This window comes from Phocoena sinus, chromosome 7 (genome assembly GCF_008692025.1).
Source record: "Phocoena sinus isolate mPhoSin1 chromosome 7, mPhoSin1.pri, whole genome shotgun sequence".
NCBI lineage: Eukaryota > Metazoa > Chordata > Mammalia > Artiodactyla > Phocoenidae > Phocoena > Phocoena sinus.
The window spans coordinates 39676651-39694052 of NC_045769.1; the positions used below are offsets into that span (position 1 = coordinate 39676651).

Here is a 17402-nt window from a genome sequence, read left to right on the forward strand (position 1 = left end):
CCTTTCCTCTAATTTTGAGATGGTGTTCTTTGGACCAGTCTTCTCTATGCAGGGATAATCTCTTATAAAATATCCATTTTTAGAATGAGTTAACTTGTATGGTGTTTGTCAGATGTTCTTTTTGCTGTTCCCACTTCAGTGGATCGTCATATGCAAGCTTTATTTGATCTAGGAAAAGAGGAAAAAGAAGAATCAGCATGGACCCGTCCCTCAAAGAATATACAATTTAGTTGGGTGATGCAGCTAATAAATTATAGAATTACCGTAATAGAATATTATCATTATATGAAAGTACCATAAATATAATATGGATGAATGGCTAAAGAAGTTCAGTGAGGAAAGAGATCAAGACAGGCTTTGTGAACTGCATAGCATTTGAATTGAACTTGAAATGTGAGTAGTACTTGAACATGAAAGGATGGGGAAGAAGTGCATTTTGGACAAAGAAACAGCATGAACAGGGGTATTGTGGCTAAAAAAAATGTGGAAGCAACAGAAAGAAGAGTGAGTCATTTCAGTTTCTTTAGGAAAGCATAAATGCTGTCTAAAGCTCACATAATCCTCCAACCTTAAAAATATTTCTAAAATGTAACAGAATGAAACTTTTGCATATAAGTTTTGTTTCTAATTTCCCTCTTACTCCCTTTAGTTTCTTATGGATATGGTTCCCGTTTTATTAGTTGTTTGCATCTACTCTTTTAGTCTCATTTTTTCCTAAATATAATTAATATTATAAAATGAATTCTGTCCCCCCACCCCCTACAAAATCATATGTTGAAGATATAACCCACTGTGTGATTATATCTGGAGACAGGGCCTCAAGGAGGTAATTAAGGTTAAATGAGGTCATAAGGGTAGAGCCCTCATCCAGTAGGACTGGTGTCCTTGTAAGAAAAGGAAGAGACACTAGGGATCTGCGTACAGAGCAAAGGCCACTTGAGGGCACAAGAGGGCTGTGTTGTCCGCAAGCCAAGGAGGGAGACCTCTGCCAGCACCTTGATATTGAACTTCCAGCCTCCAGAATTGTTAGAAGACAAATTTCTGCTGTTTGACAGTCTGTGGTGGTTTGTTATGGCAGTCCAAGCTCACTAATACATTATGTAATGCTTATATTGGAGGACTATGGTTCCTTTCATTTGGGACAAATGATCCGATGAAATACTAAATTTGTGTTGTAATGAGATGGAATTGAATAGATTATCCTGATTCATCCCCAGCTTTTTTTTTTTTTTTTTTTTTTTTGCCCCAGTCACCTTTTATTTTCTCCTCCTGTTCTTCTGATGCTTGGCATGAATTTGCTGTGCTCACTTTTGGAAGAGTATGACAGTATCTTTAGGAAACTGGCCAAAATTATGACTTGTGTTTACTGAAACTTCTGAGAGGAAGAAAAAGAACAGTGATCTTAATGCTGATTACATTTCACAGCAGGTAGAAAGCTCTGTGGTTGGATACCATGTCATGATGGCAGATACTGGTTAACTCTTTGTGACCCAACAACTCCCTGGGCAGTAAACTGGGCGCCTTGTGGTGGTTCACTGCTCTTGTTCTTATCCTAAAAGGGAGATGTGAGTGAGAATAAAGCAATAAGTATGAGCTCTCTCATACTGCAAAAATCCTGACTTTCATAGAATATATTTCTGTTCATAAGAAGCTCACAACCTCTAGGCAAGTATGTAGTAAACTACATATGTGACATTAAATATACAGCTATTTGAAACAATTACTGGGTCAACAATTGTGTTAACACTTAAGGATCGATGGCTATTATGAAGATTAGATGATATAAAATTTTGCTTCTCACCGTTATTTTAGACCACTGTATCTTTAATGGTCTAGATTTCAAATAGAGATTTGATGTCTCCATCCTTTCTCTTTCCCTCTTGCGCAAATGACAGCAGACAGAAGTTGAGGAAATGAAGTGGCTTGCCCAAGGTCACAGAATTAATTAATGGCAGGGCCTAGTGAAGAATTGGAGTTTCCTGATTTCTAGTACTCTTGATGGTTATCATTGTGACTTAATTAGCAAGAGCAGCAAACATTTTCAAAAATATAATTTAACATTTAGAGACTTGTAATTTTCTAAAGGAGTAAAAGAACTTGTGTTAAGTTTGCCAGATGGCTTTTGTAGTTGCTGTTCTAGTAGCCTTCTCAATTTAAATGTTTCTGCTTCAAGAACACAGTTTCTCAAAACAAGCTAAAAAGTAAAATAATACTATAAAGTTTAAACTGTAAGAAAGTGATGCATGCCTCTTAAATAGCAGAGAGACAGATCATGGCTTGACCAGCATTGTCTTTCTTTCCCTTTCAGGAACGCAAGAAGGTGGCCTCTGATGATAGATCCTCAAGGTCAGGCTAATAAATGGATCAAGAACATGGAAAAAACCAATAGTCTTCACCTAATTAAATTAAGTGACCCTGACTATGCCAGGACTCTGGAAAATTGCATCCAGTTTGGCACCCCCGGTATGTACTTGAATAACAAGCATACATTACGGAATTGCCTGGAGAGGGCACAATTAACCCAAAATGATGTAGGGCTTTTTTTTTTTTCTTTTGAAGATATTTGTGTCAGACTCATCTTAAATGATTACTTTGTTAATATCTTTCGTTATTTATTGGTAATGAATCAAGTGAGAACTTTAGAGATTATAGTTCTAACAGGTTAGGATGCTTTCTTTGTCTCAAGATTCATTTGGGATACGCCTTCTAATTTAGCTGTTTTAATTTTTGTCTGTTGTTTGCCATTCTTTAGTTCTCATTATCTCTCCACTTCTGCAATTAAAAGGGCCACTTAATATGCCAAAAGTATTTTAACACAATATTAGTCCAACTATCTCTTTGTTCTTCTCTTGACTTATCCTACAAAAGTGGCAGAGAAGTGAGTGCACATTTTACGTGGCTGACTATTATCTGCCATTTACAATGGGGAGATTAAGGACATGACAAGAATTTTTCAGTGAAGCTCTATGCACAGGTCACATTTGTCAAAACAAAAACCAAAATGCTTATGATTTAAGTATGTTGGGCTTATTAGTCACATTTTAAATTCATGTTACCTATCAAATTTTGACTATTTACTTAACCAAGTAAATTGCCAACATTATGAAAGGACAATATATTTAGCCCCAGGACAAGTTTGGCAAATCCCAGTTGCTAATAGAACGAGTGTTACATGGAAGAATCAAAAGAGATATACCAAATAGACTTACAGACAGTTTATTTTTGCATATTAATAATGAGTTAGCCTTTAAGATATTAATTACAATTTTAGGCTTGGTTTGGGTGAGCATGAAATGAAAAAAAACGATGTCTACCTACAAAATGTTGTGTTTATATGTATGGACACACAGACACACAAATAGTATTTCATTCATCCAACTGGTGTTCTTGGAGTATAGTATAATGATATGGAGTTACCAAAAAAGGGACAACCTGCTCTCTACTATCAAATATCTTGCTTGTTAAATGGGCAGGATCAGACAATCTATGTAACTGTTATAAAAATAGAAAGTGGACATACTTCACTAACCCTTCTTAGGACCACTGTGCACTTCTGGAATCAGAGTACCTGCCTCTGTTACTTAGTACTTGGTTGAAGTGACCTTTCTGAGACTCTGTTTCCCCATTTATACTTTGACCATATAGTGTGAGGAAGAAATGAGTTACTGTAATTTGGGTACTTACGACAGTGTCTGATAAGCTCAATTTATATTTTTTGTTTGGGGATTTACTATGTGGTTTATGTATATTATCTCTTTTTTATTATCTCTTAATTATATTAGAATTATGTATTAGAATACATAATTATTTTGTATAATAAGAAAGACACAGATGTGAACTATGAATATTTAGAGCAATCAGGGAAGATTTTTTTAAAAATTTTTATTGACATATAGTTGATTTACAATGTTGTGTTAGTGTCAAGTGTACAGCAAAGTGAATCAGTTATACATATATATACATCCATTCTTTTTTTGATTCTCTTCCCATATAGGTTATTACAGAATATTGAGTAGAGTTCCCTGTGCTACAGTTAGTTATCTCTTTTATATATAGTAGTGTGTATATATTAATCCCAATCTCCGAATTTATCACTTCCCCTCACGTTTCCCCTTTGGCAACCATAAGGTTGTTTTGTATGTCTGTGAGTCTGTTTCTGTTTTGTAAAAAAGTTCATTTGTATCATATTTTGTTAGATTACATGTATAAGTGATATCATATGATATTTTACTTTCTCTGTCTGACTTACTTCACTTAATATGATAATCTCTAGGTATCCATATTGCTGCAAATGGCATTATTTCATTCTTTTTTATGGCTGAGTAATATTCTATTTTATATATGTACCACATCATCTTTATCTCTTCCTCTGTTGATAGACATTTAGGTCGCTTCCATGTCTTGGCTGTTATAAATAGTGCTGCAATGAACATTGGGGTGCATATACCTTTTCGAAACATGGTTTTTCCAGATATATGCCCAGGAGTGGGATTGCTGTTGGTATGGTAGTTCTATATTTAGTTTTTTAAGGAAACTCCATACTGTTCTACGTAAGGGAAAATTTCTTGAAGGGATTGGCACCTTAAATACTTCAATTAAAATTACTTAATTTAACTTAAATATTCAAAGAATTTCCTTGACACAGTAAAAACAAGTAATAATTGAGCATCTTCCATGTGCTTGACATCTTGAAGATCTGTGTGATCACAGTCACATATATTGATGTTAGTATTGCATCATTTTAGAGAGGAAAGGGCCATACAATCTGTCCAGTGTTTTTCAAACTATGGGTCACAACTGTGGGAGAGAGAACCCACATAATGGGTCATGACCAGCGTTTTTAAATGAAACGCAGTGGAATAGAACATATAAAGCTGCATAGCATGGAGTAAAGGTAAGCATTACTTCATGAAATTTTCGAAGTTTTATGCATATGTGTGTAGTTGATAAAGATTTAAAATGTATTTCTTACTTGGAGTTGTGGCCATAAAAATCTGAAGTCCAATAGTAATTCTAATAACCACTACATTTTATTAACAAGGTAAGGTGACAGAGAATGTTAGTTACGTGGCTTAACTAAGACTGTATCTCTAGTTAAGGGGAGTCTTAAAACTAGTCCCCAGGTCTTCTGCCTTTGTTCATTGTTTACTGTGTCACTCACAGTTGCTTTAACCTACTTTTTGGAATGAAATAACTTTAAAAATGGATAATGATAATTCACAATGCCTTCTAACATTAATCATCAGAGAGAAGTGAAAAGTTTTAAATCTATGATAGAGAGAGAAACAGATGGCAGATTTTGTAACTATTTTTATATTTAATCTTCAAGTAAAAGAATAAGCTACTGTTACAGTTTTAAAACATAAGCAGTTAAAGACTCTTCCATTTAAGAAGTTCTCTTTAGATTTTGACCTATTCCAGGACAGTGGCTTCTGATCTCTCATCCCTCGCAGGCAGCCTGGGTAGAGAAGGCAGAGGTTTCGGCTTCACCCACCCGCCTTGTGTTCAACCAGAGCAGGCCTCCCTTTTTTTGTTGTTTATATTGAGTTTTAAGATAAAATCCTCTGTGAAAAAAGTATCCTGCTGCTTAAAAAAAAATGTTTGAAAGCCAATGTTCTAGAAAACAGAGGTACATCTGTATTAGCTGCACCAATGGATAAGGTGGGCATAGGATGTTATTCATGTTAATATTGCTGATAAGGCAATTTGTTCACACCTCAATAAAACTGGAAGAATAAAAGAATATTTTTTTAATTTTTAAAAAGAAATCAACTTGTATAGAGGAGCTTTTAATGGTTTTCCATTAACTCCATGAAAAAAACTCTTTGCATTTAGAGCAAAACCCAGCATTATCTGAGCCTTCCTTATTTTTATCTTATCTCCTAGCACTTCCTTTTCTTCCCCCCTTGCATATAACGTATCAGGGAGGCGAAACTACCTCTGGCTCAATGTTTCTTTCATTTGCTCATTTCTTTGTTCATTATTCATTCACATAACAAATATTTATTTTGCAACTAGCATGTGCCACTGAAAACAGAGCACGCACAGACAGACTTGATGTCTGCTGTCTTGGAGCTTATTGGTTTAAAGAGCGAGACAGAGATTACACGTGGGGTGAGGATTAGATGGGAGTACAGGGTACACGAGGGCAGGCAGTACATATAACAACATGGGGTTGTTTCTCATCTCTTAGCTTTCGTCTGTGCTCTTCCATCCATTTGGTGAATTACTTTAAATTTCACCCTTTAAGATGAGGCTCAAACACCTTTTTCTGTGACATCTCTCTTAACCTCTCCGATGAACTGCCAGCACTGAAGCTTTTACAGATTTCTATGGTTTTTACAGATTTCTATTGTGTACATAAATGTTTCTCAACTCCAGCTCTTTGAGGGTACCCAGTAATCGATTAATCTACTTTGAATACAATATGCTGCACAGCTGAACATACTATGCAGAGTTTTTCCTATTAATCTGAAGTCTAACATAGGATAATGTAGATAATTCATAATTAAAAACCTGATATCAGTTAATGTCCTAAATGCAAAAGAAATATGAAAAGAATACTCGGTTCTCTTTGTTGCTAAGAACAACTGCTTTGAGCAAGATGATCTGCCTTACTCAAAGACATTAGCAGCCATGTGTTTGGATTCCCAGTCTTGGCTTCCCACAAGGTTTGCAAATACTGTGATGGGCTGGCTTTTGGGAATGAGAAAGGAGGTTTTTACAGAAACCAGCATACTGTTAACTTTGATGATAGAAATATGAAGAGAAGCCTGTCTCATAAATTTTCTCCTGTATTTTAACATGAAACATACTTTGATTTAATTAAAAGTGAAAGAAATCAAAAGTTAGGGTCAATAAATTAAGGAGAGCATTCTGGGTAATTCATGTATATATGGATTTGGGGTTTTTTTGTTTTTGTGTTTTTTCTGTTTTCAAGCTTAGAATACTTTTGCTTTTCCAGTAAGGCTTATAATACAGTAAATATTCAATGCTGAGAACATATTTCTTTGAAATCTGGACGCTATAGAAATCTTTCCTAACAGGCTTAAGACTTTATTCTACTGTTGAGGAAATAAATTTTCACTTTTAGGGAAAAGAATCAAGTCTGTAATACTTAAGTTTTATAGTGTATATTTTAGCTTTGAGAAAAGACATTTATACATATTAATGTAGACATTCTTAATTCGTTGTGAAACTAAAACAATTTAGGGAGAATAAGGGATGAAATTGTATAATATCATTTTTTAGTAAAGAATAATTTAAATATTAGATTTTATGCAGAAATTGTTAATAAAAGTTGAGGCAATTAAACAAAACTTACATGTTATAATATTTCATAAACAATTTCAGTCCATAACACTCTAGCAAATTAATAGATTTTAAAAGTCTGATCATGTAAAAATAAAAATGAGAAATTGATATCTATTATCACTATTGTTGTTTAACATTATTAGGGAAGTTCTTTTCAATGAGGGTGCTATAATATTTGTAAAGAGGAAACAATATTATCATATTTGTAGATAATATATTTCATCTAGAAAACCAAAAAGAATTAACTGAAAAGCTATCTAAAACAAAAACTTAGAATGACTTTAACAATGCATAGTGAAAAAAAATGAGAAAGTTTCACACACACAAAAAAGAAGACTTGAGTAAGACATCATTTTTTCACTGATAGGAAAACTAAATGTTGTGAAGATATCAACACTTTCAGAAATAAACGTTTTAGAAATAATACTAGTTATTACTTCTAAAGTTAGCCTAGAAGAAAGTACAGAGGCAATAAAAATTCAGAAGAAGAGTAAGTTTGGAATTAACTGTTCTGGAATAAACTTTAATATTGATACATGTAAGCCTTTAATGCATTAGAAGGTAAGCATTATAAAACAATGGAAAATGATAGGTCATTCAGCAAATGGTGCTGCAAAAATTGGTTTTGTGGAAAAACATATCAAGTCATAGTCTCATCTTACATCAAAATGTGCTCCAGATGAATTAAAGAGTTAAATATGAAAGAAAAAAAGAGAAGACATAAATGCTAAAAGAAAACATAGGGGAATAAATTGTCTTTGATGGGAAAGAACTTTCTAAGAAAATACGCAATGGAAAAAGATACAAAAGGAAAAGAATAATAGATTTGACTCTACAAATTTATAATTTAATCCAAGAAACATTATATAAAAGAAACTTAAGAGAGAATATCAACAATATTAAAAAATACAAATAAAGTTTAAAAAACTAGCACATTGTGACAGTTGGTGCCCAGTGTTCTCTAATAACCGTTCTCACCTCCTTACTATTAGCACCCCCTGTGTTTACCTGGGCACACTGAATTCAGAGTAAAGGAATAAATTTCCTAACTTCTGTCATCATGTGACTGTGGTCTGGCCGTCAAGATGTAAGTGGAAGTGCCATTTGTGATCCCCAGAAAGTATCCTTAAAGGATACTTCTTCCTTTTCTTTTTCTTCTTTTTTTTTCTGATGGCTGCAATGTGCATGTTCTCTGAAAGGCTCTTTTGGCCGAAGAGATAAAGCTGTATGCCAAAAATGGTGAAGCAGCAAGATGGCAGGAACTTGGATCTCTGACAGTTTAGACACACTGTCCTTCCAGTCTTGGACAGATTACCTCAGGCTCCTCTTTACGTGAGATATAAATTCCTTCTTGTTCGTGTCACTGTTATTTGGGGTTTTTTAATCACTTGCCGCTGAACCTAATGGTGAAAACATGCCCCACGATAGGAAAACGGGCAAATATTTTAGCATACAGTTTCTAGAAGAAAAAGTATAATTAGCCAAGGAGCACCTAAAACATCAAGCCCAAAATACAGATTTTAACAATATTTTTTACCTATCAAATTGTAAAAGTCATGAATATAACATTTAATGCTGGCAGTATCACACAGTGGTTAAGAGAGCTGTGTAAGGAGCCAGATTGCTTAGTTCGAGTTCCTGCTTTGTCATTCACGAGATGATTTAACTGAAAATTTTACTACAGTTGCCTTGCTTCAGTTTCCTCATCTGTACAGCTGGGGTAATAATATTTGATAGATTTTTTAAATTAATTAATTAATTTATTCGTTTATTTTTGGCTGTGTTGGGTCTTCGTTGCTATGTGTGGGCTTTCACTAATTGCGGAGAGCGGGGGCTACGCTTCATTGCTGTGCACAGGCTTCTCACTACAGAGGCCTCTCTTGTTGCAGAGCACGGGCTCTAGGTGTGCGGGCTTCAGTAGTTATGGCATGCGGGCTCAGTAGCTGTGGCACACAGGCTCTAGAGCGCAGTCTCAGTAGTTGTGGCGCACGGGCTTAGTTGCTTCGCGACATGTGGGATCTTCTCAGACCAGGGCTCAATCCCATGTCCCCTGCATTGGCAGGTGGATTCTTAACCACTGCACCACCAGGGAAGTCCCCTGATGCTTTTTAAAGTTGTGAGGATAATGACAAAATAAAATGCCAACATGATGCCTAGTGTTTGTAAGTACAGTGATATTATATAAAAACAGGTTTAAAAACAGCAAAGTGAGTGTTTATTGCAACTCTGAAACCTCTACAGCCTTTCAGGAAAGTAATTTGGCAATATAAAAAACCTTTAAAATGTTTGTAACTGTTGACCATTAATTGCACTTCTAGGACTCCATCCTGGTTAAGTGATCAGAGATGAACACAGAGGTTTATTCAAAAAGATGTTCACTGCAGTATTAACAGTTGGAAAAATGGGAACAATCTAAATAATAGATTAATGTATTTAATATACTATGATGCACTCATATTATTTACCCATGAAAAATAATCATTTTATTCAAGCAGAAAATTATAATGAATTTAAAAATCATCTGACATACCTGTTTTTGTTAAAGTCTCAGCAGTGAAGGAAATTGACAAGACACTTTTAGGATGTTATTTAGCCAGGAGTAACCTGTGGGAAGAAGTGCTGCAACAGAGATCCAAATACCTGTCATCCCAATGCCCTGAGCTGCTGCTTTCCCATCCAGAGTGCACATCCCGTCCCTTGAAGGACTCCTACAAAATGCCATTCGAGTTTGGCTATGGTAGCACCCCAAACACCAAAATGTAAGACTTCAATTTGGCAAATGTATCAAGAACCTTAGCAATGTCACTGGCCTTTGATCTGGGATTCCCTTTCTAGAATGCTATCATAAGAAAATACTGTATAACACAAAGTTTTTGTAGACGGTGCTACATATAATCTTGAGAACAGGAAACAATCCAAACATCTAATAATGGAGTATTGGTTAAAAATGAGAGAACATGAATATTATAGACTATTGTGCAGTAATTAAAAGCATGTTTATTTAGTTTTTTAGTAATTAAAAGCATGTTTATTGGGCTTCCCTGGTGGCGCAGTGGTTGAGAGTCCAAGAGTCCGCCTGCCGATGCAGGGGACATGGGTTCGTGCCCCGGTCCGGGAAGATCCCACATGCCGCAGAGCGGCTGGGCCCGTGAGCCATGGCCACTGAGCCTGCGCATCCGGAGCCTGTGCCCCACAACGGGAGAGGCCACAACAGTGAGAGGCCCACGTACCGCAAAAAAAAAAAAAAAAAAAAAAAAGCATGTTTATTGTGTTTTTTAGTAACATGTTTTTTAGTTTTTTAGTAACATGTTTATTGTGTTTTTTAGATTATTATGCAGTAATTAAAAGCATGTTTATTGTGTTTTTTAGTAACATGGGAAAATATTTATGCTATAATGTCAAGGAAAATAATTAGGATATAAAATTAGATATATTGTTTAGTCTCAACTGTGTATAGAAAAAGATAAATAAAAAATACTGGGCTTCCCTGGTGGTGCAGTGGTTGAGAGTCCGCCAGCCGATGCAGGGGACACGGGTTCATGCCCCGGTCTGGGAAGATCCCACATGCCGTGGAGCGGCTAGGCCCATGAGCCATGGCCGCTGAGCCTGCGCATCCGGAGCCTGTGCTCCGCAGCGGGAGAGGCCACAACAGTGAGAGGCCCATGTACCGCAAAAAAAAATTAAAAATACTGAAAAGAAAAATATTTAAATTCATATGTAGTTTTATGTCATTTTTCTATCAAGTTATATATACTATGAATAAATTATGTAAAATATTTTGGGGAGGGAAAGATTAAGAAAATATGACTAGAGGTTGTTTTCCAGTTTCATCTGTTGAAAGTGAGGCATATCAAAAATTTTGAGAGTTAGAGCAAAAATCCATTTAAACCAGGCAGTGCCAAACCAAAAGTGATAAGGAGCGGCCCTCCGACAGGAGCTGGGGAAAGATGTATACTGTACAGAAAAAGTGAGGAAGCAAAGAAAGGAAACTATTTGACTACAGTTTAAAGCCTGTTTGGCTGCTTGTGATTGGTTGTCCTTCGAGTTTTGATTTCATAACCTTGAGGCATTTACAGGCTTAAATTTTGGTTTACTTATGTAAGCTACCACACCTTACAGCTGTCTCAGTCTAATGGCCTCCTTGTTTAATTAATTTAACATTTCTTTATTTTTTCTCTATATTTTCCACATGTTCTACAGTAAGTGTGAGTTACTTTTGTAATTAAAAAATATAATAACCGTTTAAATAACTACAACTAGAAATGCTTTTTCTCTGGTGTCTTATACCTCACTGCCATCATACTTAGGCATATAGTGAATCCCAGAGCTGGGGGGAGCCCTGAGTAGCACTCTGACTAAGACTATGGAAGCAGGCAGGATGACCAGATAGCCCCACCAATGAAGCCCTTTCCACATACATCCATTTATTTTTATGGCATCATTTCTTTTTAAAATTATTTCTTTTGGCAATTACCCATTTTATTTTAGTTATTTACTTTTAAAATTTATTTTATTGAAGTATGGTTGATTTACAAGGTTGTGTTAATTTCTACTATACAGCCAGGTGATTCAGATATATATCTACACACACATTCTTTTTCACGTTCTTTTTCATTATGGTTTATCACAGGATATTGAATATAATAGTTCCCTGTGCTATGCAGTAGGACCTTGTAGTTTATCCATTCTATATATACCAGTTTGCATCTGCTAATCCCAAACTCCCAATCCATCCCTCCCCGACCCATCTCCCCATTGGCAACCACAAGTCTGTTCTCTATGTCTGTGAGTCTGTTTCTGTTTCGTAGATAAGTTCATTTGTGTCATATTTTAGATTCCACATATAAGTGATATCATACGGTATTTGTCTTTCTGACTTACTTCACTTAGCATGATAATCTCTAGGTCCACCCATGTTGCTGCAAGTGGCATTTCACTTTCTATGGCTGAGTAGTATTTCATTGTGTATATGTACCACACCTGTATCCATTCGTCTGTTGATGGGCAATTTAGGTTGTTTCCATGTCTTGGCTATTGTAAATAGTGCTGCAATGAACAATGGGGTGCATGTGTCTTTCCAAATTAAGAGTTTTCTCTGGATATATGCCCAGGAGTGGGATTGCAGGATCATATGGCAACTCTATTTTTAGTTTTTTGAGGAACCTCCGTACTGTTCTCCATAGTGGCTGCAGCACCAGTTTACAAGGAGGGTTCCCTTTTCTCCACACCTCTCTCCGGCATTTGTCATTTGTGGAATTTTTAATGATGGTATGGCATCATTTCTTTATACTCAGAAGACAAAAATAGTTTTATGCGTAACTAGAAACAGCAGCAGTTTAGAAGGCTGAAAGAATTTGGAGGGTTGAAGGTTTACAGTCAGTATTTAAAATAACATGAAATATTTTTCTGACTTTATTCCAGTGTTGCTAGAAAATGTTGGAGAAGAACTAGATCCAATCCTGGAACCTCTTCTACTAAAACAGACCTTTAAGCAGGGTGGGAGTACCTGTATCCGACTCGGGGACTCTACCATTGAGTATTCACCAGACTTCCGCTTCTATATTACTACCAAGCTAAGAAATCCTCATTATCTTCCTGAAACTTCAGTAAAGGCCAGTATCTAAAACAAATGTTTCTTTACCAGATTTTACAATTAATGGCTGAATTTTCCTCCTGAGCCATAAAAAAAACAGGTCTTCCTAAGTAAAATGGATTTTGTCCTTGTTTGGCATTTCCTGAAATTGCTATAATAATTTCCAAATGTTGCTTTTGTATGTGCATGCAAGTAATAAAGGAGCCTTCAGTATGCAGTGAAAAAAGACCATGAGAATCTAATTTCTGCAAGTGATATTATTCTTAGATTTGCATTGTTAAAAATAGATGACATATATGCACATTTTTCCTTTGTAATAAATGATAATATGCTAATTCTTAGAATGGGAATTCAGGAACAGAACTCCATTCTTCTTTCTCAGAATAAGGTTGCTGCTATCTGATTTTATATAGTTACTTAAAGGAACTATTTTAGATCACTCATTCTTTTAAAATACTAAAAATTCCTTTAAAAAGTAAAGTTAGGGCTTCCCTGGTAGCACAGTGGTTGGGAGTCCGCCTGCAGATGCAGGGGACACAGGTTCGTGCCCCGGTCCGGGAATATCCCACGTGCTGTGGAGCGGCTGGGCCCGTGAGCCATGGCCACTGAGCCTGTGCGTCCGGAGCCTGTGCTCCGCAACGGCGGAGGCCACAGCAGTCAGAGGCCCGCGTACTGCAAAAAAAAAAAAAAAAAAAAGTAAGTTCATAAAATGACTTGAGATGTTGACCTGTAACCAAGCTTCTGGAGGTTAGTCCATTTTTTATTCCCAATTCTTAGCCCTGGTTGGCACTTGATAAATGTTTTTAGAATGAGCGAATGAGGAAGGGAAGGATAGTTTTCATTTATAGAAGCTAGGAGGAGGGAACATTAAGAAATATTCAGATTTTGAAAGAAACATATAAAGGCAAGATTTATCCAGAGGGTCCAAATGCTGTCCTTTATTAGAAATATTTAAATTAACATGGGCATCTCTCTGTAGAGACAGAGGAGGCACTAAGATGACATAATTCCTACCCTCCAAGGTGAATACTCATGGTCCCTGCTCTCGAGAGGCTTACACTGTAAATAAGCTGTTTGTCAAGTGACAGTATTTATGACTAGGAAGACATAGAGGAACTCAGAAGACATAGGGGACACACTTTAGACTGGACCTTTAGGGAAGTCAGGAAGACTGGGGGAAGGTGGGGTGACCCTTGAGCTTAGTTTGAAAGACACGGTGTTAAAATATGAACATTCTTAGCGACTGTTTTCAGTTAATTAAAATAAACGTGCTTTCTAAACACCTAAAAATTGGGTCATGTGTTCACCTATTAGGAGAGGCGGTATCTGCTAGTAGTTAAGAGCATGGATTCTAGAGCCAAACTCCCTTGGTTCAAATCCCAGCTCTGTCACTTGCCAGTTGTGTGACTTTGGCCATGTTATTTAACCTCTCTGTGCCTCAGTTCCCTAGTCTATAAAATGGGAATAATAAATGTCTATCTCACAGAATGATGTGAATACTAAATAATCTATGTAAAATGCTTACAGTAAGGCCCAGCAATAGTGTTATGAGAGTTAACTATTAGTACTATTATTTAACTTTTAAATATATGTGAAAAAGTATGACATATAAAAGAAAAGAAATCCCAAAGCTGCATTACCAAAAAAAATTTTTAGTAAATCGCATGGAAAACCTTTTTTACTTTTCATTAAAATTTATGAAAATATCACAAATGACATAAATAATAATTTATGTACACTAATAACTAGTTATAGTAGAAGTCATAAACCAACCACCGTGGAGAGGAAACTATTTTATGATTCAGTATTGAAATCCTTTAGATCCCTAGAATGTCTTATTGCTTCATTATTTTTAATTGCTGGGATTGATTAAACAGGGATTAGAAAACATAGTGAGGCGGTTACTTGCTTTCATTTACAAGTTAAAATACTTCCTCTTGATCTTATTTTTAGGATCTTTTATGTACTTTTTGCTTTCAAAAGTACCCAAGGGATGGTATTGTGCTGCTATAGTTCTTTTGAATCTAAATGAAAGTAAAATTATGAAATCATATTTGTATGATCTTAAATGTTTATTTGTGAGCAAATGTCTAGATTTGCAAAATCTTGATCTCAGAACATCTAACATTAATGGAATATGAATGAATACCTCTTTGTGCCTGAGGTAAAAGTTGTAAAACATACATTTCCCTCAGCACTGTGACAATGGTTTGGAGAGTAAAGCGAGTGTAACCTGTGCACTTGGTTTCTCATGCCAACAGGAAAAATGTCTTGAAAACATTAATGATAATTTTCCCATGAATAAAGGCCAGAGCAGTAGAGAATTGCATAACAATACTGAATCATTCTTAATTGCTCAGTTTCCAGAATCGTTGCTTATTATTCCATATAAATTTATGATTATGCCTGTGTAATCTACATTTAGTGGCATCCAAGGCCTGCCATGGGGCAAGCCAGGGGGAACGGTTTAACCCGAGGACACCACCATGGAGAAGGTGCCTGGGTTTGGGCAGAGGAGGGTGTTGCCTTCACAAGGGTACAGCAAGGAGCTGTTTCATACTTCCTGATCACAGGTAGGAAATTTCTCACACAAACAAAGTTACTCCATTCACGAAGAGGAAATATGCTCTTACCAGGGAAGATGGGGAGACCCAAGTTCTCCCATTCCTCAGTCAGGGCTGAAGCACGTGCAGATGTTTCATAGTGTGTGTCTGAGATTTCACAATCAGTTCAGCTTAGCTACAATGAAAGGCACGTGAAAGGGAGGAATGGGAAGTGTTGCTCAAGACATAGGTGTAGACCTTAATTCAAGACGTGAGGGCAGGCAGACTGCAAAATAGAGGCTTAAAAAAGCAGGTGGGCGGGGGAGGTCAGCTTAAGCCAAGGTCGAGTGTTTATCGGTTCATTGGTGACCAGAGCCAGAAAGTTTCTGCAGTTTATTGCTGTGTGTATTGATAGGTATGTGGAGGCAGGAGTGAGAGCAGATTGTAGAGGGCTGAGGAATGAAATGAGGCAGAGACAGAAAGCATATACAAGTAACATTTGCAGTTATATAGTTATGAAGGCACAAAGGGAGATGGTTCAGTAGCTGAAAGGGATTGTGTGGATGATTTGTTTTTTGCTTTTTAAAAAGAGTGACCTAAGCATGATTACTTTCCCACTTATGGGAAAGACTCAGGAGGGGGAGTTTTTGTTTTGTTTTGTTTCGCAGTACGCGGGCCTCTCACTGTTGCGGCCTCTCCCGTTGCGGAGCACAGGCTCCAGACACGCAGGCTCAGCGGCCATGACTCACGGGCCCAGCCGCTCCACGGCATGTGGGATCTTCCCGGGCCGGGGCACAAACCCGTGTCCCCTGCATCAGCAGGCGGACTCTCAGAGGGGTAGTACTTTAAGTTGTGGGCAACAGAGTGAGACCTGCCTGTAAGAGCCGTTAGGTACCGGGATGAAGCAGGGTTAGCAGACTGCATCTTGATGGACACTGTTGAACTGTATATTCCTTAGTTCATAGTAGTGGCTGAGTATCATATTTTAATATGATAATATAATGCAACATAATATATGCTATGTTGTAATATGATTATATTATTGTATATATCATTATAATACGTAATATGATTGTCATATTGTGAATACTGTATATACTTATGACAAGTAATTGTTCTTTTTTCTCTCATCTCTTTGTAAGATCTCCTTTGCTTTTTGACACCACTGGGATCCTTAAAACATAAATCAGCTAGTCCAGCCAATATGAAGGATGGCCTCTAGCCTGATTCTAATTGATTTGGGGATTAAAAGGTAGTCAGAAATTGGACCAATTTGAAATAAGAATAAATTGATCACCAAACAAAACCCTCTGAAGTATTACATTTATGACCATGAGAAACTTCAGTGGGTTTTTAATCCAACAATCCAGTTTGCCTATACCCTTAATCACCATCTCTACAAATTCCACTTTTCACACATACTACCATGGTAAATAGAGTCAGTTTTAAGATCAGAATTTGAAGTGTATAAGCAGAGGCTTTCTCTGTTGAGGCTTTCTCAACAGAAATAATGATGCAATTGTTGTGTACTCTTTCATTTATAGGTGACACTATTAAACTTCATGATCACTTCAGAGGGAATGCAGGATCAGCTTTTGGGAATTGTGGTGGCACGAGAAAGGCCAGACCTTGAAGAAGAAAAGCAAGCCTTGATATTACAAGGAGCTGAAAACAAAAGGTTTTAAATGTTATAAAACACAGAATTATTCTTACTTGTTTCAAGATCACTTAGAATCAATTAAAGTACATTTTAAAGATCTACTTTGTTAGGTTTAATAGGTGCATTGAATGGAAAGACTTAAGTGGAAAATATATGGTATTACAGAGTCTCTATGTTAATTTGGAAAATTGCATTGCAGAGTATATTTTTACATACAAGTTCTTAGGCATTGGAAGAATTCAGAGGCCTGCCACAAGTCAAAGCAATATATTTTCAACTATTCAATGAAGTT

The 17402-nt window shown here is 36.4% G+C and overlaps 1 protein-coding gene across 1 annotated transcript in view; it reads left to right on the forward strand.

Moving 5' to 3' along the window:
• The window catches only part of DNAH7 (dynein axonemal heavy chain 7), a 306947-nt gene that overhangs the window by 231911 nt on the left and 57634 nt on the right, over positions 1–17402 (forward strand). Inside the window, 3 exon segments of the mRNA XM_032637818.1 lie at positions 2309–2463; positions 12736–12926; positions 16995–17128. Coding sequence (XP_032493709.1) covers positions 2309–2463; positions 12736–12926; positions 16995–17128 — 480 coding nt within the window.